The sequence below is a fragment of the Branchiostoma floridae genome, chromosome 4 (assembly GCF_000003815.2).
Source record: "Branchiostoma floridae strain S238N-H82 chromosome 4, Bfl_VNyyK, whole genome shotgun sequence".
Classification (NCBI taxonomy): Eukaryota; Metazoa; Chordata; class Leptocardii; order Amphioxiformes; family Branchiostomatidae; genus Branchiostoma; species Branchiostoma floridae.
The window spans coordinates 26,319,563-26,339,686 of NC_049982.1; the positions used below are offsets into that span (position 1 = coordinate 26,319,563).

Below are 20,124 nucleotides of genomic sequence, written 5' to 3' on the forward strand. Positions count from 1 at the left end.
GTTAATTACTTAACTTACACAAAAAGCGCAGTAATGTACATATAACATAGTGCATACTATGTTTAAATTGTACCAATGCAACACAACAAAACAGAAAAACACCCATGACTACGGCACTTATCCAGCTGTATATATATATATAGATACTACTAATTTTTTTCGTCCCATTAATGGAATGATTGTATTAAACACATTACTCCTTAATACGCAGATTCACATAATTTCATGTTTTGAAAACAAGCCAAATTCACATGACCCGAAAATGCGCACATGTATTTACAAGAGTCTTAGAACAAAACCGATTCTCCTTGGAGATCAGTTTACATTAAAGCTCACTCCATGTCTTCCACGAAAATGTGCACATGTATTTACAACAGTCTTAGAACAAAACCGATTCTCCTTGGAGAGCATGCACTTTACCTTAATGCTCACTCGATGTCTTCCACGCTGCCTAAGGCTTCAACAGCTGGCGTCTGCTCTGACTTTGGCGAGGCTACGAACAGCACATCTGGACCGCTCTGTGCGTTTCTCGGATTCTCTGTCGCTCCTCGATAGACTACCCGTGTAGCCGGCTGGTCAGTCCGATTGTCCGCACTCGGTCCAGCGGCGCCAGCTCCCATCGCTTGCGCCCCTCCGACAACCCGAATGTTCACCACTTGGTCCGATGACCAGCCCAACTTTTCACGCACCGCGTTGGTGAGTCGTCGCGCCCTGCGAAGCACAGCTTCCCGAATCTTCTTGATCCTCAGCGCGTAGATGACCGGGTTGATCACCGAATTGCAGAGTGCGATCAACATGCCCCAGAACGGCTTTGCCTGTTTCTCACAGTCTTCCCTGGCAAAGCACAAAAAGTCCCGCACCATGTCGATGCAGAGCGGCAGCCAGCTGATGACGAACACCGCTGCAATGATGACAACTGTCACCTGTTTCTTCTGGTTTCGCAGGAGCTGCTGAAATTTCCTTGCGGCGAGTCGTTGTTCCCTGCGTTGCGCGGCGGGCAGGTTGTCTTGAGGGCTCTCGGTGGCTATGGGTCGGGTTCTGGAGATGCGCCGCTTCAGTTCGATGAAGATTCGGACGTTGACGAAGACCACTATCACTACGGCCATGAACAAGATGATGTTGGTCAGGATCAGGTAGCCCATTGGTAGCTGCCCTATGCAGTTCTTTGTGTTCACATCAACATCGATGCAGTTCCAGCCCATGAGGGGAGACAGGTAGACAAGCACGCAAACTGTCCACGCGATCCCCAAGCTGACCGCAACGTGCCGCCCAGACATGCGGGTCTGGTAGAATATCGCGTGGAGGATGGACAGATAACGGTCCACGGATAGGAGGACAACGCCAACTGCTGATAAGACCAACACTAACACGAAGGAACAGGATATTCGCAATGATGTCCATGGTCGAGGCACTTCCCACTGGAACATGGCACAGAAGAAGAACGAGAAGAAACCTGCCACGCAGTCGGTCGCAGCCAAGTTTGCCACGAACAGGTACATGGGTTTGGACAGGTGACGGTTTTTCAGCACCCCGGCCAGGACCGCGCCGTTCATGAGCAGAGCGACTGTCCCGACAGCGGCGGCGACGATCCCGACTTTCCGGTTCTCTTCCAGAAGCGGAGCGGGCAGATGAGAGCACGTATCTACGGCCAAGTCGTAGTCAACGCTGTTTTCCAGATGTCCGCGGAAACACTGCCAGAAAGTCTCGTACACCGTGGAGTTTCCTCCGGTGAAGTTCACGGTGATGTTGTTCATCTTCAAGGCAAGCCTAACCTCAGCCCATAGTAAGAAAGGCTGTTTTGGGGCTCCTCATTTTTTCTTCCAACTGATGATAACGCGTTTACGTCGGCTACATATCATGACTACCTCCGATACTCTGTGGCATCTCCTGTCAACTAGGGAAAATTCGCTTCAGTACGTCATTGTTACCACGGTTTCACACCGATCATTCGCGTTGCCATGACAGAGATATCAACAGTCACGATTTTCTCATTATCCAGTGGAAATTAATAAAAATATCAACCCCTGCTTTGGTACTGAACAATTGTATCATCGGCATGACTCCGGATGAACTATGTGTGCTATTCAAATATTGCTCGCAGCAAAAACCAATCCCTTTGAATTGCAAATACCATACGCGTTTCATCCATGTCTATAGACATATGGCATAAGAAACCATGATACCAATAACATCAGAGTAAAAGCACATTTGACAATATGCATAGTTATATTACTTTATAACACAGCCACAAATTATATAAATTATTGAACATCAAATCGTATGAAATCATACCTCCAGGTCTTGAGTCTTCTCACCATGTGATTAGATTGAACGGTAACTTAAGCATTTTGCGAAGCAAAGTAAAATTTGCAATATCTTTTAATTGCATGTAATCACGACTGTTTGCTTATTAGATAATGTTTTTCGCAAGAAGTTGTGCCATGTTCAGAACCGGCTGCCATGTTTATTGTAACGTCACAAGAGGTTAAGTCACCCTTTTAATGTTATTACCAGGATTGGTGGGGTGGGTACCGGTACAGAACATTCAGGTCCACGTACGGTCCAGGTCCAGAACCTGAACCTAATTATCTGAGAAAACTTGAATGAATGAATGAATAAATGGTTTATTAAGAAACGTAATACCTTGCAGCCAGAGGCTGAATTACGTATATGGCATAAGAGCAAACTAACATGTCTCAACTTATCATACACGTACTTAAAACTTGACAATTGGTCTTAATTGGAACATGATTAAAATAGACTATTCACACCGTTATTATCAGTTGTTAAGGAGGCGGACTAAATATGGCATTGGGGAATTTTGGTATCGGTTCGTTCTGCACTTTACAGAAACAGACGGCCATTTGCTGGGCGATACTCGAAACAACGGTCCATTTCGTTCCAAAGGATTCTGTTTGGTGGAGTATCCGACATCCATTGGCGTTTTAAAATTCTGTGTTCATGTAAACAACACTGCCTCTGGTCTAAACCAAGCTTGTCCCTAGAAGCTTGATAGAAATGACTATCAACTCTCCTCGACTTCGCTCTTGTTATTTTCTTGGACGTGTAAGCCCCCAAATACTTGACGATATAATCTAATCGAATCGGTCCAGCATCCGGTCCGCTGAATTTTTCAGGTCCGTTTTTTAAGCAGCCCAACCCTGATCCACCACTAATTACGACACTTACGACCTCACTTCACCCGAACGAAAAAAGACTAAGTGATTGGATTTAAAAGATGAAAATAGGCATGTGGCTAATACAAAAATGCAACTTTATACATGTGCAATTTTAGTTTCTTACAATAGCTACAAGTGATTCAGGGACATTATCAATTGCACGTTAATTGACCCTCTAATTTCTTCGGACGGAATAACAAGGGTGTGATCATCTTGAAATCAACTCAGTCACTCGTAAAAAAACTGAACAAAAAATTGAGATATATCAATCTCAAGAGGATATATTCTTGTACATTTGTGCCAAATTGCAACTAATTCGATGAAAAAAATGAGCCTGTTATAAAACCAGTGGCATTACTTTTTGAACCGGCCTCGTAACAGCGCTAGCGCATCAAATAACACAAACATACGTCGGTTCATGACTCGTCGCTGGATACTAGAGTTATTTTTACCGCTAGTGTTTCCCATTCTCCTACGCAGAGACATTCAACGGCGCTAGCAAACCTCCTAGTATTGTCAGACAAGAGGCGGTTTGTTAGCGCCGTTGAATGTCTCTGCGTAGGAGAATGGCATTTACGTGAATGATTGACATCTCTATGGAGATTTGCTGGTGCAGACGTCACATCTCTAAGGCACTCCACACCTGTTGTCAATACGCACTCCAAACAAGACGTTCCCTTTTATCGTTCCAAAGCGATGTCAATTACCGCAAACTGATTGCTTAAACGTCTATGTAGGTTAGACATCCAGGTAATAAGATACGCCAAAAAGTAGTTACTCAAGCAGCTAGGTATGGTTTGGGAGACTAGGGGTGGGTACCGGTACAGAAAATTCAGGTCCAGGCACGGTCCAGGTCCGGACCTGAACCAAATTGTTTGTGAAAACTTGTGAATGGGCAATACTCAAAACAATGGTCCATTTCCCTACAAAGGAATCTGTTTTGTGGAGTATTCTACAGTCTCTATTAAGTTAGACCAAGTTTTGAAACTTGATAAACTGACTATCAACTCTTCTCTACTTCTCTCTTGCTAATTTCTTGGACCAATATCCCGCCGTAGCGCCGATATAAATGTTCATTTTCTGATCGATCGAACATCCGGACCACTGAATTTTTCAGGTCCGTTTTTTTCGGACCGGTCCAACAAGAAAAAATGGTTTGTACCGGTACACCGTAGCGGTACCCACCCCTAGTGACTGCTTTTGCAATAGATTATTGTTTTTAGTATTGCCCCTTCACAAACAAGTAGGTCCAGGTTCAGATTTGTCCTCCACACAGAGGTCAACACACATGTCATCAGTGCTGAACACCATCCACACACAGGTAAACACACCTGTCCTTGGTGCTGAACACCATCCACACACAGGTAAACACACCTGTCCTTGGTGCTGAACACCATCCACACACAGATAAACGCACCTGTCCTTGGTGCTGAACACCATCCACACACAGGTGAACACACTTGTCCTTGGTGCTGAACACCATCCACACACAGGTAAACGCACCTGTCCTTGGTGCTGAACACCATCCACACACAGATAAACACACTTGTCCTTGGTGCTGAACACCATCCACACACAGGTAAACGCACCTGTCCTTGGTGCTGAACACCATCCACACACAGGTAAACACACCTGTCCTTGGTGCTGAACACCATCCACACACAGGTAATCGCACCTGTCCGTTGTGCTGAACACCATCCACACACAGGTAAACGCACCTGTCCTTGGTGCTGAACACCATCCACACACAGATAAACACACTTGTCCTTGGTGCTGAACACCATCCACACACAGGTTAGCATACCTGTTCTTAATGCTGAACACCATCCACACACAGATAAACACACTTGTCCTTGGTGCTGAACACCATCCACACACAGATAAACACACTTGTCCTTGGTGCTGAACACCATCCACACACAGGTTAGCATACCTGTTCTTAATGCTGAACACCATCCACACACAGACAAGCGCACCTGTCCTTGGTGCTGAACACCATCCACACACAGGCAAACACACCTGTCCTTGGTGCTGAACACCATCCACACACAGGTAAACACACTTGTGCCTTGGTGCTGAACACCATCCACACACAGGCAAACACACCTGTCCTTAGTGCTGAACACCATCCACACACAGGCAAACACAGCTGTCCTTGGTGCTGAACACCATCCACACACAGGTAAACACACTTGTCCTTGGTGCTGAACACCATCCACACACAGGCAAACACACCTGTCCTTGGTGCTGAACACCATCCACACACAGGTAAACACACTTGTCCTTGGTGCTGAACACCATCCACACACAGGCAAACACACCTGTCCTTAGTGCTGAACACCATCCACACACAGGCAAACACAGCTGTCCTTGGTGCTGAACACCATCCACACACAGGTAAACACACTTGTCCTTGGTGATGAACACCATCCACACACAGGTAAACGCACTTGTCCTTGGTGCTGAACACCATCCACACACAGGTAAACGCACTTGTCCTTGGTGATGAACACCATCCACACACAGGTAAACGCACTTGTCCTTGGTGCTGAACACCATCCACACACAGGTAAACGCACCTGTCCTTGGTGTTGAACACCATCCACACACAGATAAACACACTTGTCCTTGGTGCTGAACACCATCCACACACAGATAAACACACTTGTCCTTGGTGCTGAACACCATCCACACACAGGCAAACACACCTGTCCTTGGTGCTGAACACCATCCACACACAGGCAAACACAGCTGTCCTTGGTGCTGAACACCATCCACACACAGGCAAACACAGCTGTCCTTGGTGCTGAACACCATCCACACCCAGGTAAACGCACCTGTCCTTGGTGCTGAACACCATCCACACACAGGCAAACACACTTGTCTTTGGTGCTGAACACCATCCACACACAGGTAAACGCACCTGTCCTTGGTGCTGAACACCATCCACACACAGCCAAACACACCTGTCCTTGGTGCCGAAGCAGCTGAACACCATCCACACACAGGTAAACACACCTGTAATTGGTGCTGAATACCACCCACTTACAGGCAAACAAACTTGTTGAACACCCATAAGCGAGCATACCTGTCCTTGGTGCTGAACACCCATAGAATGAATGACATCCTTTGTATACTTATATTATATTTGTAAATGTGAAATAATCACACAGAGGCTTCACAATTATTCTAAATAAAGATGTTTTTGTACAGTTACTTTCAAAATGTTTCTAAAATATTCAAAGGAATTCAAATAGATGTGGCTCAGATATTCTTTTATTCAAAATAATAATAACTAATTATAAATATCGCCTAAAAACCCTCATGGTGTCTTGGAATGGACTCTATGTATGTATAGCCAATATCTTAACCCGACATTGGGTGAGATCACACGTGCTTATTCAAATATGTATGGAAATTTTATCCTCTCCCAGGCCCCTGGAAAAACATCAGAAATTGGACAAATATAGATAGATAATGTGCCAGTGGAGTTAGCTGGGTCGCAAACCATACTCCTCGGACAGCTAACTCTTCTAGCATGTTATCCGTCTCAATTTCTACTATTTTTCCAGTCGCCTGGTAGAGGCGGGACCACATACGGACTTGAATATATAAGCAAGTGTGAACCCGGCTATTGGGGAGCATAGCTAAAGCGCACTTGTGCAAACCTAGGACACTTGAAAATAAACACAAAAAAGACTAGTAGTTGACCTTTGTTTATTATGCATCGCTCATGTGAAACAGGAAAAAATTCACAAGCTTGTGTACAGTATTATACATCTATTATTACGAGGAGGCTGGAAACGACATGATATACAGCATCGAATTGTCCGGGGTTGAATACATCTTAAAATTTTGCTCCTCTAAAGTACGGCAGCACATTATTTCTCCATGTAAATACACACGGCAGCTCTTATAAAATTGCATCATTTATACTTCATTTTACAAAAGAAAATAATTCGTGAAATTCGTAAAATTAGAAAAAAAATTACACTACTTAGAACCCCAGTATTCATTTTACTAACATGACCATTGTTAGTGAGAGTTTCATTTACATTGTGGTAAAGGATGGATTGTTGTAACTTCCACAAAGCACCAGTTTCGAGGTCAGAAGTCAGCTTTTTGCATGATGTGTAACAGTATATTATACAAGCATACATTCCATCTACACATTTGGATTGCCTTAAGGATTGTGAGCTCTCGATCTTGCGTTCGCTAGCACTAGCCTAGCCACTCGAAGCCACTCATGGAATCACAATGACTAAAAATGAAAATAAAACGCAGCTGCTTTCTTGGAATGTTTCTACGCCCTTCTTTGTTTACACATTCAGCTGAGGATTCCTGTGACGGCAGATATTCATGTACATGGGGCAATAAGAGTAGTCGTTAGCTACCTATGAGAGCTTCCTGTCATAAAAATGACAGCATCAGCAGCAAATATCAGTACTGATTTAACAACTGTTTTAGTAACTTTTACCACATATAAAATCAACAACAAAAAAAGCCTACACAAGACTTGTGGTAGGTTGGCCTTTTCTCCTAGCAAATGATATACACGTGTAATATTTCACATTCTTTGCCTGTTCATATACATAAGACTACTTGAATGCCGTGCTGTGCTGAAACAATTATTTTCAAGTAGCTAGTACCACATTGACGGTGCTTCTGCTGGGTTTTCATCCTACAACTCTACAAACATTATACAAATAGATGAAACCGTCCGTGGTGTGAAGTAAACGACGACAACAATGCAACACTAGACTGCACCAGTAGTGAGTTAACAAGATTCCCTTCGCAGTTTCTGAGAAAGAAATACATACGAGAGTGCAGAATAACACTGTAGGCAAAGGGAAAATTGAAAAGTCTCTTTTTCCTGAATTTTCATGAGGAATATGAAGAAGGTACAGATTTTTACTACAAGTCACAGTCGATCATGAGCTCCCCTTCAAAGTCATCCAGGTCATCATCTGGAACTTTTGGTACCTCCTCTGCTTCTAGTTTGACTGTCTGCTCAGAGTCTACGTTTGCTTTGCCTTTCTTATTTACACGTGCAGTCTTCTTCGCTGCTCCCTTAGCCTTGCCCGCCTGTTTCTTGCCCCCCTTCCCTGAGGTGCCGTTTTCTACCTTGTGCTTCGGTTTACGTTTTTGTTTCTTCACTGTGACTTCTTCAGAAGGGGCTTTATCCTGATTTTTCTTCTTTGGTTGACCGTTCGGTTTTTGCGCGGCGCCGTCTGCATTCGCGGCTGTGTTTTCGTCTTCGGATTCGACCTTCACGGCGAGAGCTTTCTTCTGCTTCTCCTCCAGGGCCTGGATGCTGTCTTGCACTTCGTCCTCGGTGTGCTCGAGGCAGACCATCTTGGCGGAGGGATGTTTAGTCACGTTGTCATCAGTGGAGTGTTCCTTGCAGAAGGAGTTGGGGCAGATGTCGCAGAGGACGGTGGCCAGCTTCCCACACACGTCACAGTGATGCCAGGGGCACTCCCACTTCCCTACAACAAGAAACAAGAGCTTTTGAAAAAAAAAAATGGTCGGGAGCGAAGATAGGAATAGATGGTTGGGTAGCTTTACAGTGATGGCGATAAGTGAGAAGCTAAAAGATCATGGTAGGTTCACACGTGTGTCTAATTTCTATTATTTTTTCAGCGACCCGTGGAGCCTGTTAAAGGCTAAGGAATACATACAACCCTTATACGCATGTGTGCACATAGCCTTAGGAATGAGAAATTCAATAATCTTTGCATTGTTAACAACAGTGAATACTAGTAGAAACAATAGTCAAAACAGAACACTGAGGAAAGTACAACACAATCCTTACAGAAAAGACGATACTTTATATCTTGAAATGATTGCAGTGTTTTTACCATCGCAGAGACCTCTCCACTGAAAATTCACAGCACTGCAAATATGCAATGCCAATGTACCATTTCCGTACCAGAGTATTGTCACAAAGGCAAACTTAAAACACTGACACACAGCCAAGAACAGTGTATTGATATAATTGTCAGAGTGGTTTGTCTTTGAGATACACCATGTTGTCAGCTAGTTTATAAGTTTTGTATGAAGTTTGTTCAAACATCTTTGCATCTTGCAACTTCTCAGAAATGATAGTGATCTAAAGGTCCTGTAAATAAAAGCCTAGCAACAAAAAAACCCTGTCCATACCGTGTGGTGGTTTTGTCAGGTTCAGACAGGTGAGATGATATGCCTTGGGGCAGGTCTTCCGATCACACATGACCAGCTCGCCACCTTCGCTACAGCGGAAACACTCGTCTTCGTGCTCCTTCTTCACGTTCTTGGGGGCCACCTTCCGCTTCCGCTGCTTCTTCTTGGCATTCTTAGATCGCTCTTCTGCAGCAGCTGCTGCAGCCGTCTAAAAGGGATAAAGACAGAATATAACAGACATACTGCAAGGTACAATGTTGCTACCCCTAACAAAACAATGGGAATTCTGTGTTTCCACTAACATGTTTTTAGCTTCTGTGAATTTCTTGTTTTTTCACTATTGTTAATTTCTCACTGCTTCTGTCCAATGCATTTTATCCCACTGGCTCTGACCTTACAACAGACATGCATATACGATATAGCTTCAAGTTGAAGACAAGAAATGAGATAACATTTGATAATCAAATCTGGGACCTTTGACCTAACTTCCTATCAGTAACCCGATGTGCCAAGCATGAAGAAACCAGTCACTCTAGTACATTCAAATAACTACAGACACAAAAGCAAGCAAACAAACAAATAGACACATGATCAAAACGTCCAAACACAGAAGTAACAAATGAGCCCTGTGTAATACTGACGTACCTTAGGTCTCACACCAATGTATCCACTGCAGATGGGGGCGCCACAGTTGCAGGGGGTCTTCTCGTTCCCGAGGCAGTCCAGGTTGTAATTGAAAGTCAGTTCTGAACCTGAAGGACAAAACAATGTCATTAGATCTGCTACTACAACACAAGAAACAATCTTTACTCCAGTGTGTCAACTTTACAGTACACCAACATTCTACATGTGAACACTGATTCAATCATTTGTACAACATTGTGTCATGCTATATACCTACCAAAGTAAATGGTGCTTCTTACCTGTAGGAATATCATCCATGGCAAACAGACCCACTCTAATGTCACCGTTCACCATCCACTTCTGGGTCTCACAGTTAGGTTGGCAGCTACAGAAGATGGGACAAAATTCACTTCAAGTTATTACAGAATGACTTGGATTTACTAACAACTATTAACTTCATAGCTAACATATTGGACAGTTAATCCTGTGGTTTGATATTGTGCTGATTCTAACATTACTGTGTGTGTATGGTCATGAGTCATCTTAGAGTTCAACTTTAATATCACTGGACCCAACTTTTAACTCACCAAGCATCCTATTACACCACTTCTGCCTTATATGGCATACCAACTGATAACAACAGCTACATTTTCATGGAAGTAACAAAACTTGCCTGTGTGTGATAGTGTTCAGCACCAAGGACAGGTGCGTTTCACTGTGTGTGGATGGTGTTCTGCACCAGGGACAGGTGCGTTTCACTGTGTGTGGATGGTGTTCTGCACCAGGGACAGGTGTGTTTCACTGTGTGTGGATGGTGTTCTGCACCAGGGACAGGTATGTTTCACTGTGTGTGGATGGTGTCCTGCACCAGGGACAGGTGTGTTTCACTGTGTGTGGATGGTGTTCTGCACCAGGGACAGGTGTGTTTCACTGTGTGTGGATGTTGTTCTGCACCAGGGACAGGTGTGTTTCACTGTGTGTGGATGGTGTTCTGCACCAGGGACAGGTGTGTTTCACTGTGTGTGGATGGTGTTCTGCACCAGGGACAGGTGTGTTTCACTGTGTGTGGATGTTGTTCTGCACCAGGGACAGGTGTGTTTCACTGTGTGTGGATGGTGTTCTGCACCAGGGACAGGTGTGTTTCACTGTGTGTGGATGGTGTTCTGCACCAGGGACAGGTGTGTTTCACTGTGTGTGGATGGTGTTCAGTACCAAGGGTAAGGTGTGTTTCACTGTGTGTGGATGGTGTTCAGCATTAAGGACAGGTGTGTTAAGCTGTGTGTGGATGGCGTTCAGCATTAAGGACGTATGTGTTTCACTGTGTGTGGATGGCGTTCAGCATTAAGGACGTATGTGTTTCACTGTGTGTGGATGGCGTTCAGCATTAAGGACGTATGTGTTTCACTGTGTGTGGATGGCGTTCAGCATTAAGGACAGGTGTGTTTCACTGTGTGTGGATGGTGTTCAGCATTAAGGACAGGTGTGTTTACCTGTGTGTGGATGGCGTTCAGCATTAAGGATAGGTGTGTTTCACTGTGTGTGGATGTTGTTCAGTACCAAGGACAGGTGCCTTATGTAGATAATGGAGGTAAACGAAGGAAGCCCATAGTACCTGTGGTTCATGAAGCGAGACATGTTGGCTTTAGGCCCTGCGTCGATGATCCGGTTCTTGTCCAGAGTCAGCATGTAGAAGTTGGTCACATTGTCTTCATGTGCCTTCTTAATGCGCCGCTGCACCTCCTCCTCATCGATTAGCTCCCCGACATATTCATACACAAAGTCATGCTGGAAGAGAGAAAATGTGAAGGACCACTTAACACATTTGTAAACACTAAATAGACATAAATCAATAAAGGTTAAACATCCAGATAACAAAATTCAACGGGAAACAGTCAGGTTACCGTAGCATTCACTACCTTTTGTCATTGACACTGGGCAAGATCTGTTTTGGAGAGAACTTTTTTCCAGCATCTTGCTCAGTGTCACTGACGGTAGGCAATGGATGCTACCTGAAATGTCTGAGCATTTCCAAAATCATATACATACAGTTACTTGAGTAACTACTTTTTGGCAAGGTATTGATAAAATGTTTTATACCTGATATTGCCATTGCAACACTGCTCCCATCATGTACAAAGTTTAACATAGATAAAGCTATTAAAGCAAAAGATACATCTTACCTTGCCATGATGATCCATTAGTGCTTTAACTACTTTTGCTATTCAAACTTGCAATGAACAGGTGACCACAAAAACTGCACAAGTTTTAAGATTTATAGCATACCAGAACTATCCCTGGAATATCCTGGTACGGATTAAGAAAAATCTTATAGTAAAACATTACCTTCTTGACATCTACCAGAGTCTTGAGTCCCCACCCCCGGCCATCAGGAGTCTTGAAGGACTCCACAGCGGGGTATTGTCTCTTGACAAATCTCTGGTTCTGACACTTCTCCCCCGCGGGACAGCCGGCCGGGTGACACTCGATCATCAGGTTCCTGTTCAGACAGTCCGACTCCGGGCCACACGGGCTCTCGTCCGTCACCTTACACTCGCAGCGCTGGATCTCCGAGGGGTCGGCCGTGTGGATCTGTACACTCCCCACCGGCTTGTTGGTCTGGATAGGGTGAAGAGATGACAATGAGCATGATGTATCTGGGCTTGTAAGCACTTTTGTAAAGTGCACCCAAAATTGGAACTGTACACAAAAATTATGATTGAAAGTATGTACATTGTTGAACCAAAACGTTTGAATAGAGTTGCATAGATTAAGTTACTATTGCTAGAATAGAACATATTCTTTACTCTCTATATAGTCTATAGTGACAAAAATCTACAAAACATAGTTTTACATGTTTTAAATATTGGAGTGAACTAGAGCTGTGTACCTAACTTTAATTTTTAACAAATTTTAGGTACAGGTACACGGGTTTAGTACAGGTCCGGACCTGAATTTGTACCTGAACTACCTGTTCAAATATTTGACAATCTTTGATGACAAAAAAAGTATGTTTGAACTGATATATACAGTGTTAAATTGCACTAGACACAAACCTATTGTGTAGGATATATAATTCCACACCACCAACATCACCAGTAGGGATTATTGTATGGAAACTAAGACGAAAATTGTCCCCATGTTGACAATGAAAAAATTTTAATATATTTTTTTAATGCTAACATGTATGCAAAATGTCTCTGCAAGTTTAGAATGTTTTTCTTTACCATCTAAAGGGACTATTTGCCTTAATTTGAAGTGAACTCTTCTGTCAATTCCCTTGTGTAGTGCTAAGTGACAGACAGGCAGTCCCTCTGTGTATGGCACATGCATTGTGGATTATAGGTACAGTACCTGGTACACCAGGGTTCTGGTATTTTGTACCTGTACCTAATTGATTGTACTGGTACTGTATCGATACACTGTACTGGTACACAGCCCTAGAGTGAACTATAGAATATTAGATTCAAGCTCTGAATAGACACAATCAGGTTTGTAATAAGCTTTTGATTCTACTTCTTTCATGATGTGCACCTTATACTTTTTATTAGCATGGATAGCTGAATTTTAACGATTGGTGCAGAAGTGCGACAATTCCCATAAATGCATTTCGAGCCATGGGTACATTTCCATACCGACAAGAAAACATAATACAAGTGTTTGCACCTAAGTCCTTGCTCAGTATGTTAAAAAGTATGCATCATATCCAGTTCAGGGGATTGACAGATATTCATACATCATTGCAAGTGTTTGTCTAACACTCATTTAATTTTCAATGAAATAAACTTTCTTAAACATTGAGTTGACGCTGACATATTAACCACTTCTGCTGCTTTTCCACAATTGCAATTCAAAAACTCTTTCCATTGTCTTTTCCACCTAAACATCTTAACTAGCACAAACGCAATCTTACCTTGATCATCCTGAAGGGAGGTGGTTTCTTCCCGATGCGCTGACTTTCTTGTGCCTCCTTCTGCTCCTTCTGAGTCTGCAGGAACTTGAACCGTTCAGTGGCCTCCACCACACCTAACCAAGTGGACAAGAGTTTGTATGTGATCAAACCTGTTTCTGTTTTACACTTTCCACTTCAAGGTCTCAACACAAGCTTATGATAGTCAAGGATGCTTTATCTGTCCTGTCAGGAAAATCATATGATATACATACATATTTTTATCTGTTTGAAAAAGAAATGTGAAAGTTAACTCAAACGAATTAAGCTATCCTTCCACAGTATTTACAGTGTCATGGTGCTAAGAAAATTCTCCTAGCTCTTTCCAAGAAGTATAACAGTGGACCATGTGTAGATTGACGTCCTGTTGTAAGGACAGCTACCCTTTCTAGCTGTGGTTTGGGTTAGGGACTTATCCAGGATTCAAACTCGAGACTTTTCAATCCTGAGGCATAGACACCAACCTATGCACATTACAAATGGAAGTCCTGTTGTCACTGGTCTTTGAAGTTAAAAGTTTAATGGAAAAGGAATTTTTAAAAATCAGATCTTCAAACCTGCAGATCTAGTCCTGCCAAGTTGCTCAGTAGAAATAAATGCTGACATCACTCTATTCAGTGGATTGACAGATTGTAAACATCATAGCAACAAGGCAGAAAAGTTTTTGGGTTGACATATATAAAAAACACAATAGGGGTCCTTCCCGGAGTGAGTGGTTTCAAAACCTACAGTCCTTTGGGCACACATGGAGCAATTGCTGAGTTAGCGCCGTATGGCCGATCCAGACCCTTGCGATTTAGCCCCGCCTATTGTTAGCTCCTCACAATTCAGCCCCTGGCTGCAAAAAGAGTTAGTCCGCCCACCAAATAACATTAACAACATAGCCTTCTTGCCGAAGGTAAAAACAAATCTCCTACCTTTCTTAAAGACCTTGGCTATTCCCTTTGAAGTGGCGGACTCCTTGCTTCCCTTGTCCCCCTCCTGGAAAGCGAAGACCCGCGCCTGGTGCGTCCAGAAGTAGTCGTTGGAGCCAAAGAAGCGCACGGGAAACTCCCCCACCTGGTGAGGCATGTTGTAGATGTTCTGGGGAATCTTGGAGGGATGTTCTATCTCTGCAGGCCACCATCTGTAAACATAGAAGTTTGGTCAAAACTTTGCATGCAGAATAAAATGATAATTTTAATAGCTTGTTGAGACAGTTCAGGTATCATCAGGCTTTCAGCTAGGATTTTATTAAAGGCAGTCCAAATTTCTTGGTGAGTGGCAAGTGATATATACGTGTGACCATTGTAGGGGGGTCCGGGGGCATTCACCTTCCATGGTGCAGAGTTTTGAGGATCTTAAGTTAAAATGGTGCATTCTAACTTAGTAAAGTATCCTGAGAGGCAAAATTACAGTAGAAGACTGTGACCTAGTGGCATCATAGAAGAAGACTGTGACAAATGACCTAGTGGCATCACTGGTCAATCAGAATTTCATACTTGTCAGAGGATCTGCTCCCCAGTGTAAGGGCATCTTGTGTGTCTAGGAGGCCGTGACTCATGCCTTGCTAAAAGGGCCTGGTAGTGGTAGGGACTTGAACCCAGAACCTATAGCTTCCTACTATCCTAGTCAACTACACTGACCACAAGGCCACCTAGTTCTAAGTCACTACCTGTAGGTTCCCAGTTTGACCCAGACGATCTCCTTGTACAGCGGTTTCTTCCCCAGGCTGCAGTCTCGACAGAACCACGTGCCTTCCGGCAGGTCCTCCAGGCCCAGGCACTGTGGGTGGAACGCTGCCGGGCACATCTCACAACACAGGAGGTCTCCACCTGTCAAGTTTTGAAAAAAGAAGAAAATAAAACTATGAAAAAATCAATGAAGGTTAGACATCCAGGTAATAAGATACGCCATTAGACAGTTACTCTCAAGCAACTGGATATAATTTTGGAAAACGGTCATACTTTTCAGACAGCCATACCATTTGTCAGTGACACTGGAGAAATCTTGCAGGAGAGCTTATTTATGTGTTAGCTGTGAATGGATATGCAAAAAAGATCTAGTTATAGAACAGGTTTGTCCTAACTATGAACTAATAACTTAAAGTAATATGACAAAAGACACCGGATGGCTGTCTAAGGGTCTAACCGTTTCCAAAATCATATCCAGTCGCTTGAGTATCTGCTTTCTGGTGTATCAAAAAAAAAAGAATTTCCATGATTCTACCAGTAGAAATCCGGATCTGTGGATTTTTCTGTGCACTTGGACATTCAATATATAGTCAGCACTTTTCAACTTCGATTCTGATCACTTCAGATCGTTGGATTTACTTAAAATTAAGGATTCAAAAAGGGGAGAACCACCCCAACACATTCCATACTTCCTCATTGCGATCTCTGTTGACAGAGACTTCGTTTGAGATCTCCACTGGTAGAATCAGGATCTCTTCCTTATCTCTACCTTGATAATGCAATGAAACTCTAAAAGATACAAGCCATTTCTATACTAAAAAAAGTCTTTGGGACAAAAATCAGTGTTTTGCCACTTGAAGATTAACACTAATTATGCAGTGTTTCATTTTACTTGCCAATGCAAACTGTGATGACACATTAGTAAACAAGAAGGCAATAGTGATGATAACCTGGATGACAATATACATTATGATCCATAACAAGCTGTCAACACTGAAGAGGAGATGACCAATGAAAGGTGAGTATTTGTAAATCAATTATCTGTAGCTTTCAATAGGAAGCCCGACAACAATCATTGGTGTTGTCAGGCATTCCTGTACCTTATCACTAAAGCCTTGCTGTTACCGCAGTGCTAACACAGTGCTGGCAGGGAGAGTAGAAAACATTTCAGTTCTTAAGTTTCTGATCTATTTTTTCAATCTACAAATCACAGCACAGCAACACAACAAAAATAAGTACACAAAGCAATATTCTCGTGATCCAAAAGGAGTCCGGAAAGTTTTAAGTGTGTGGCTAGCTTTTATGTCAAATATGAGCAAGCCTTTTCACCTTACACCCTTTAGACAGACTGACGCATCACATTGTCAAAAGCATTGTCAGAAAGGGGAAAGCTTTCTTGGTTTTGCGGTTGTTGTTTCTTTGTACGAATCTCTACCCAGCGTGTAGACTGTCCTTTTTTTACGCACCTCTGGTAACAGCAAGGCTACCCCACGCGACCCCAGAGCCAGCCGCAGGCAAATGTTGCTGCAAAAGGTAGGAGCCCCTGTGGCTCAGTTGGTCCGAGTCAGAAATGGCCGTGCCTCCCACCAGCTGGTGGGGATCAGAGCACAGGGAACCTCCACCTGTTCGTAAGACAGGTATCACATTATCTTTTTGAAATTCGGGGTTGCAAGACCAAAAAAGAAATTCAGGAAGGATATTTTTGTAAGTTTCTTAATGCCATGTGTGCTATGGCAGAAGATACTCAAGTCAAATTGATCTACATTTGTATGGCAAACCAGCCGTATGTGGACTATACCACGCTACTTTATTTCAGGGGGTGCCAACCTGTATTGCTACAATACCTAAGAATACTGCTAGGGGCCCCAAATCCATCAAAAGGATCATGGTGTGAATACACCTACACAAGGATCCCATTTGGAGGTTTTCACAGTACAGTCAAACCTGTCTGAACAAGTGACTACGTAGGAGGTCACCACTCTTTGGTAACTCCTAAGATAATAACTTTTCCCATTGACACAACCATCAAGAATCCTATCTATAGTGGCTACCTGTCCACATAGACTAGATTTTTATGGTGTTCATTTTTGGGGGGTGGGGGGCAGTTTTGACCTTAATACTACCAACGGTGTAGTAGCATGCAGCATGACGTAAAACACCCAGACTACTAACACTAGAGTTTCCCTTACCCTTGGAACACATAAAGCACCAGGACACGTTGACGTGCGAGTGGTGGGCTTGGTTCTTGACCGGTTGGAAGTGGTTACTGCACACGATGTTGTTCTGCGCCAGCTGGATGCAGCCAGCGGCGATACAACTGTCGTTCACGTGATACGCTGTCGGACACCTCACGCACCGAGCTAGGATACGGCCTGCGAAGCAAAACAACCAATCACAACACAAAGAAGAAATCAAAGATCTTCTACATTGTACCTTTGAGAGATTTCCCTCTTTCTTCATTGTTGTAAATTTCTTGCTAATTCTATCTAGACATTTTCATTTGGTCCTTTTCATATCAGCCTGCAGGACCAATCCAACCTTCCCATCCTACCAGTCTCCTGTAATACCATCTTCTGCAACACTCTACAAGTAATATCCATTATTTGGTTACACTGCTGCTGGGATCCCTGACAAACATACACACTGACCAAAACCAATACATATATGGTTACTTCATAAAAACATCACAAGGTTGATTTGAAATGGGTTAACAAAAATGTAAGAAGTCAAGCCTGTACACGTGACCATATCTAAATTACCACTGCTTTTGTGGTCCCTGAGACAATTTTTCCCATTAAAGTTTTAAGGTTGGCTAAATTGGCATTTTGACCTTCTATTTTTTTCTCATTGATAAATTAAGAAAGAATGGAGAAAAACCTTAACACAAGCATTAAAAATCCTATCTACTGTGACCATCTGTCCACATAGACCAAATCCTATTGGTCCCCTAACTGGGCTTTTACTGCAACTTTGACAGTATGAATAATTTACCTCTTGACTTTACTTTCTTTACATCCCCCCCTGCAACAGCCACACAAGTTCCGCAGACGTGAAGCGGGCAGCGGAAACCCTTCGCCTCAAAGACGGTGTTGGGGAACTTCCTGAGACAGTCCTCGTGGTAGTACTTCCCACAGATGGGGATGGAGCAGCGCTTGGTGGTCACTTCACTCTTACGGCACACAAAACACGTATGGACACCTGGGAAACAAATGGACATATCATCATCATCAGTCACTGGGTTCTGCATATATAGTCTTTGGAAAGTCCTATAGCTGCATTCAGTCTTTCTTCATCCTTTTCCATTGTGCTTTGCATCCTGCAAGCTTCCTTACCTCCTGGAGTTTCTTTGCTGTTGTAGGAAAAGCTTGACCTCTGTGCTTTCAGCAGGCTGAGCAGGTTGACAGAATGTCTTCCTTTGCGTGCCTTGAATCTGTTGGAACTTAGCATGGCAAATTCAGGGGCTTTTTGTGCAGGTGTGTCTCATGGCATCCTGAGGATGTGTCCAAAAAAGGACATATGCACAACTGTAAATTCAATTATCCATTTTCGTGGGGCCTTCATTTCGTGGTGGAAGGGCATTTTCAAGGCATTTCCAGCTTGCATTTGACGATTCAGCAGTACAGCAGTAATATATTGAAAGTAAATACATGTTGGAAGTGTCATGAATTCATGGCAAAGATGTAACCGTCGAAATAAAAACACTGCAAACATTTCAAGATTTACAGTAGACAACACAGCTTCTTAGACAGTTGTATCTGCTGTATATCATACACTCATCTCATGGCCAACACTCTTTGCAGACAACAATTACACAAACTTCAACTGGGGTTATTCTTGAAAAGCACTTTACAATGTGTTTCTGGATGCCTATTTGTCAACAAATAAGTATTGAGAAACACATGGCAACTTTCCACTTGCTTCAAAAATTTGACATAAATCTCGGACAATCATTCCATTGAATCCCATACTTAAGATTTGAACAATGAGGCAACATGGTTTACCAGTTATGAGAAAAAACCCTACCTGAGATGCACTCATCACACTTGAATGTTCCAGTAGGCATCTGCTGCAGGCCGATACAGTCCAGGTGAAAGGCCCCGCAACACGACCCCTCACACAGCAGCAGCTCGCCCACCTGCTCGCACACCTGGCACAGGTTCTCCTTGCTGGCCGCCCACGCCCCGCGCCCGAGCCCGCTGGAGGACGACGGCGCGCTCGATTCCTCCGACTCGTGGTCCGACACCTGAGAACTCAGCTCTTCCACATCTGTGTTCTGTGTCCCTTCCTATAAGGAAAATGTTTGACAATGGCATTGTTTACATATCAGATTCAAGAACTAGGTAAGTAAATTTTCATTCACCCTATCTGGGTTCATCAACAGTTTGTTTATATGGTATCGGATGAATCCTAAGTACAAGTTTTTATGGCATGAACCTTGATTCGTGTTTGTAAAGAAAACTTTCTGTTGACCTTAGAATGCACCTCCCTGGATTACTAGTGATCATTTACTGCAGTGATTCTGGTGTGTAACCAATTCAAA

The 20,124-nt window shown here is 43.3% G+C and overlaps 2 protein-coding genes across 2 annotated transcripts in view; both read right to left on the minus strand.

The window, feature by feature from the left end:
• Positions 1 to 428: 428 nt before the first annotated feature.
• On the minus strand, positions 429 to 1,754 carry LOC118413694 (lysophosphatidic acid receptor 3-like). The gene has a single exon (XM_035817222.1). The coding sequence runs from the start codon at positions 1,752 to 1,754 to the stop codon at positions 429 to 431; it is 1,326 nt and encodes a 441-aa protein (XP_035673115.1).
• A 5,125-nt stretch (positions 1,755 to 6,879) lies between these two features.
• LOC118413224 (histone-lysine N-methyltransferase NSD2-like) overlaps positions 6,880 to 20,124 on the minus strand; it is a gene marked incomplete in the record, with an annotated part of 20,184 nt that continues 6,939 nt past the window's right edge. Inside the window, 13 exon segments of the mRNA XM_035816456.1 lie at positions 6,880 to 8,668; positions 9,342 to 9,549; positions 9,987 to 10,093; positions 10,265 to 10,350; positions 11,578 to 11,750; positions 12,309 to 12,581; positions 13,876 to 13,988; positions 14,829 to 15,037; positions 15,566 to 15,725; positions 17,051 to 17,206; positions 17,774 to 17,956; positions 18,576 to 18,782; positions 19,608 to 19,863. Coding sequence (XP_035672349.1) covers positions 8,094 to 8,668; positions 9,342 to 9,549; positions 9,987 to 10,093; positions 10,265 to 10,350; positions 11,578 to 11,750; positions 12,309 to 12,581; positions 13,876 to 13,988; positions 14,829 to 15,037; positions 15,566 to 15,725; positions 17,051 to 17,206; positions 17,774 to 17,956; positions 18,576 to 18,782; positions 19,608 to 19,863 — 2,706 coding nt within the window.

Coding starts and splice junctions, on each gene's coding strand:
- LOC118413694 (XM_035817222.1), bottom strand. CDS start 1,754: ATGAACAACATCACCGTGAACTTCACCGGAGGAAACTCCACGGTGTAC.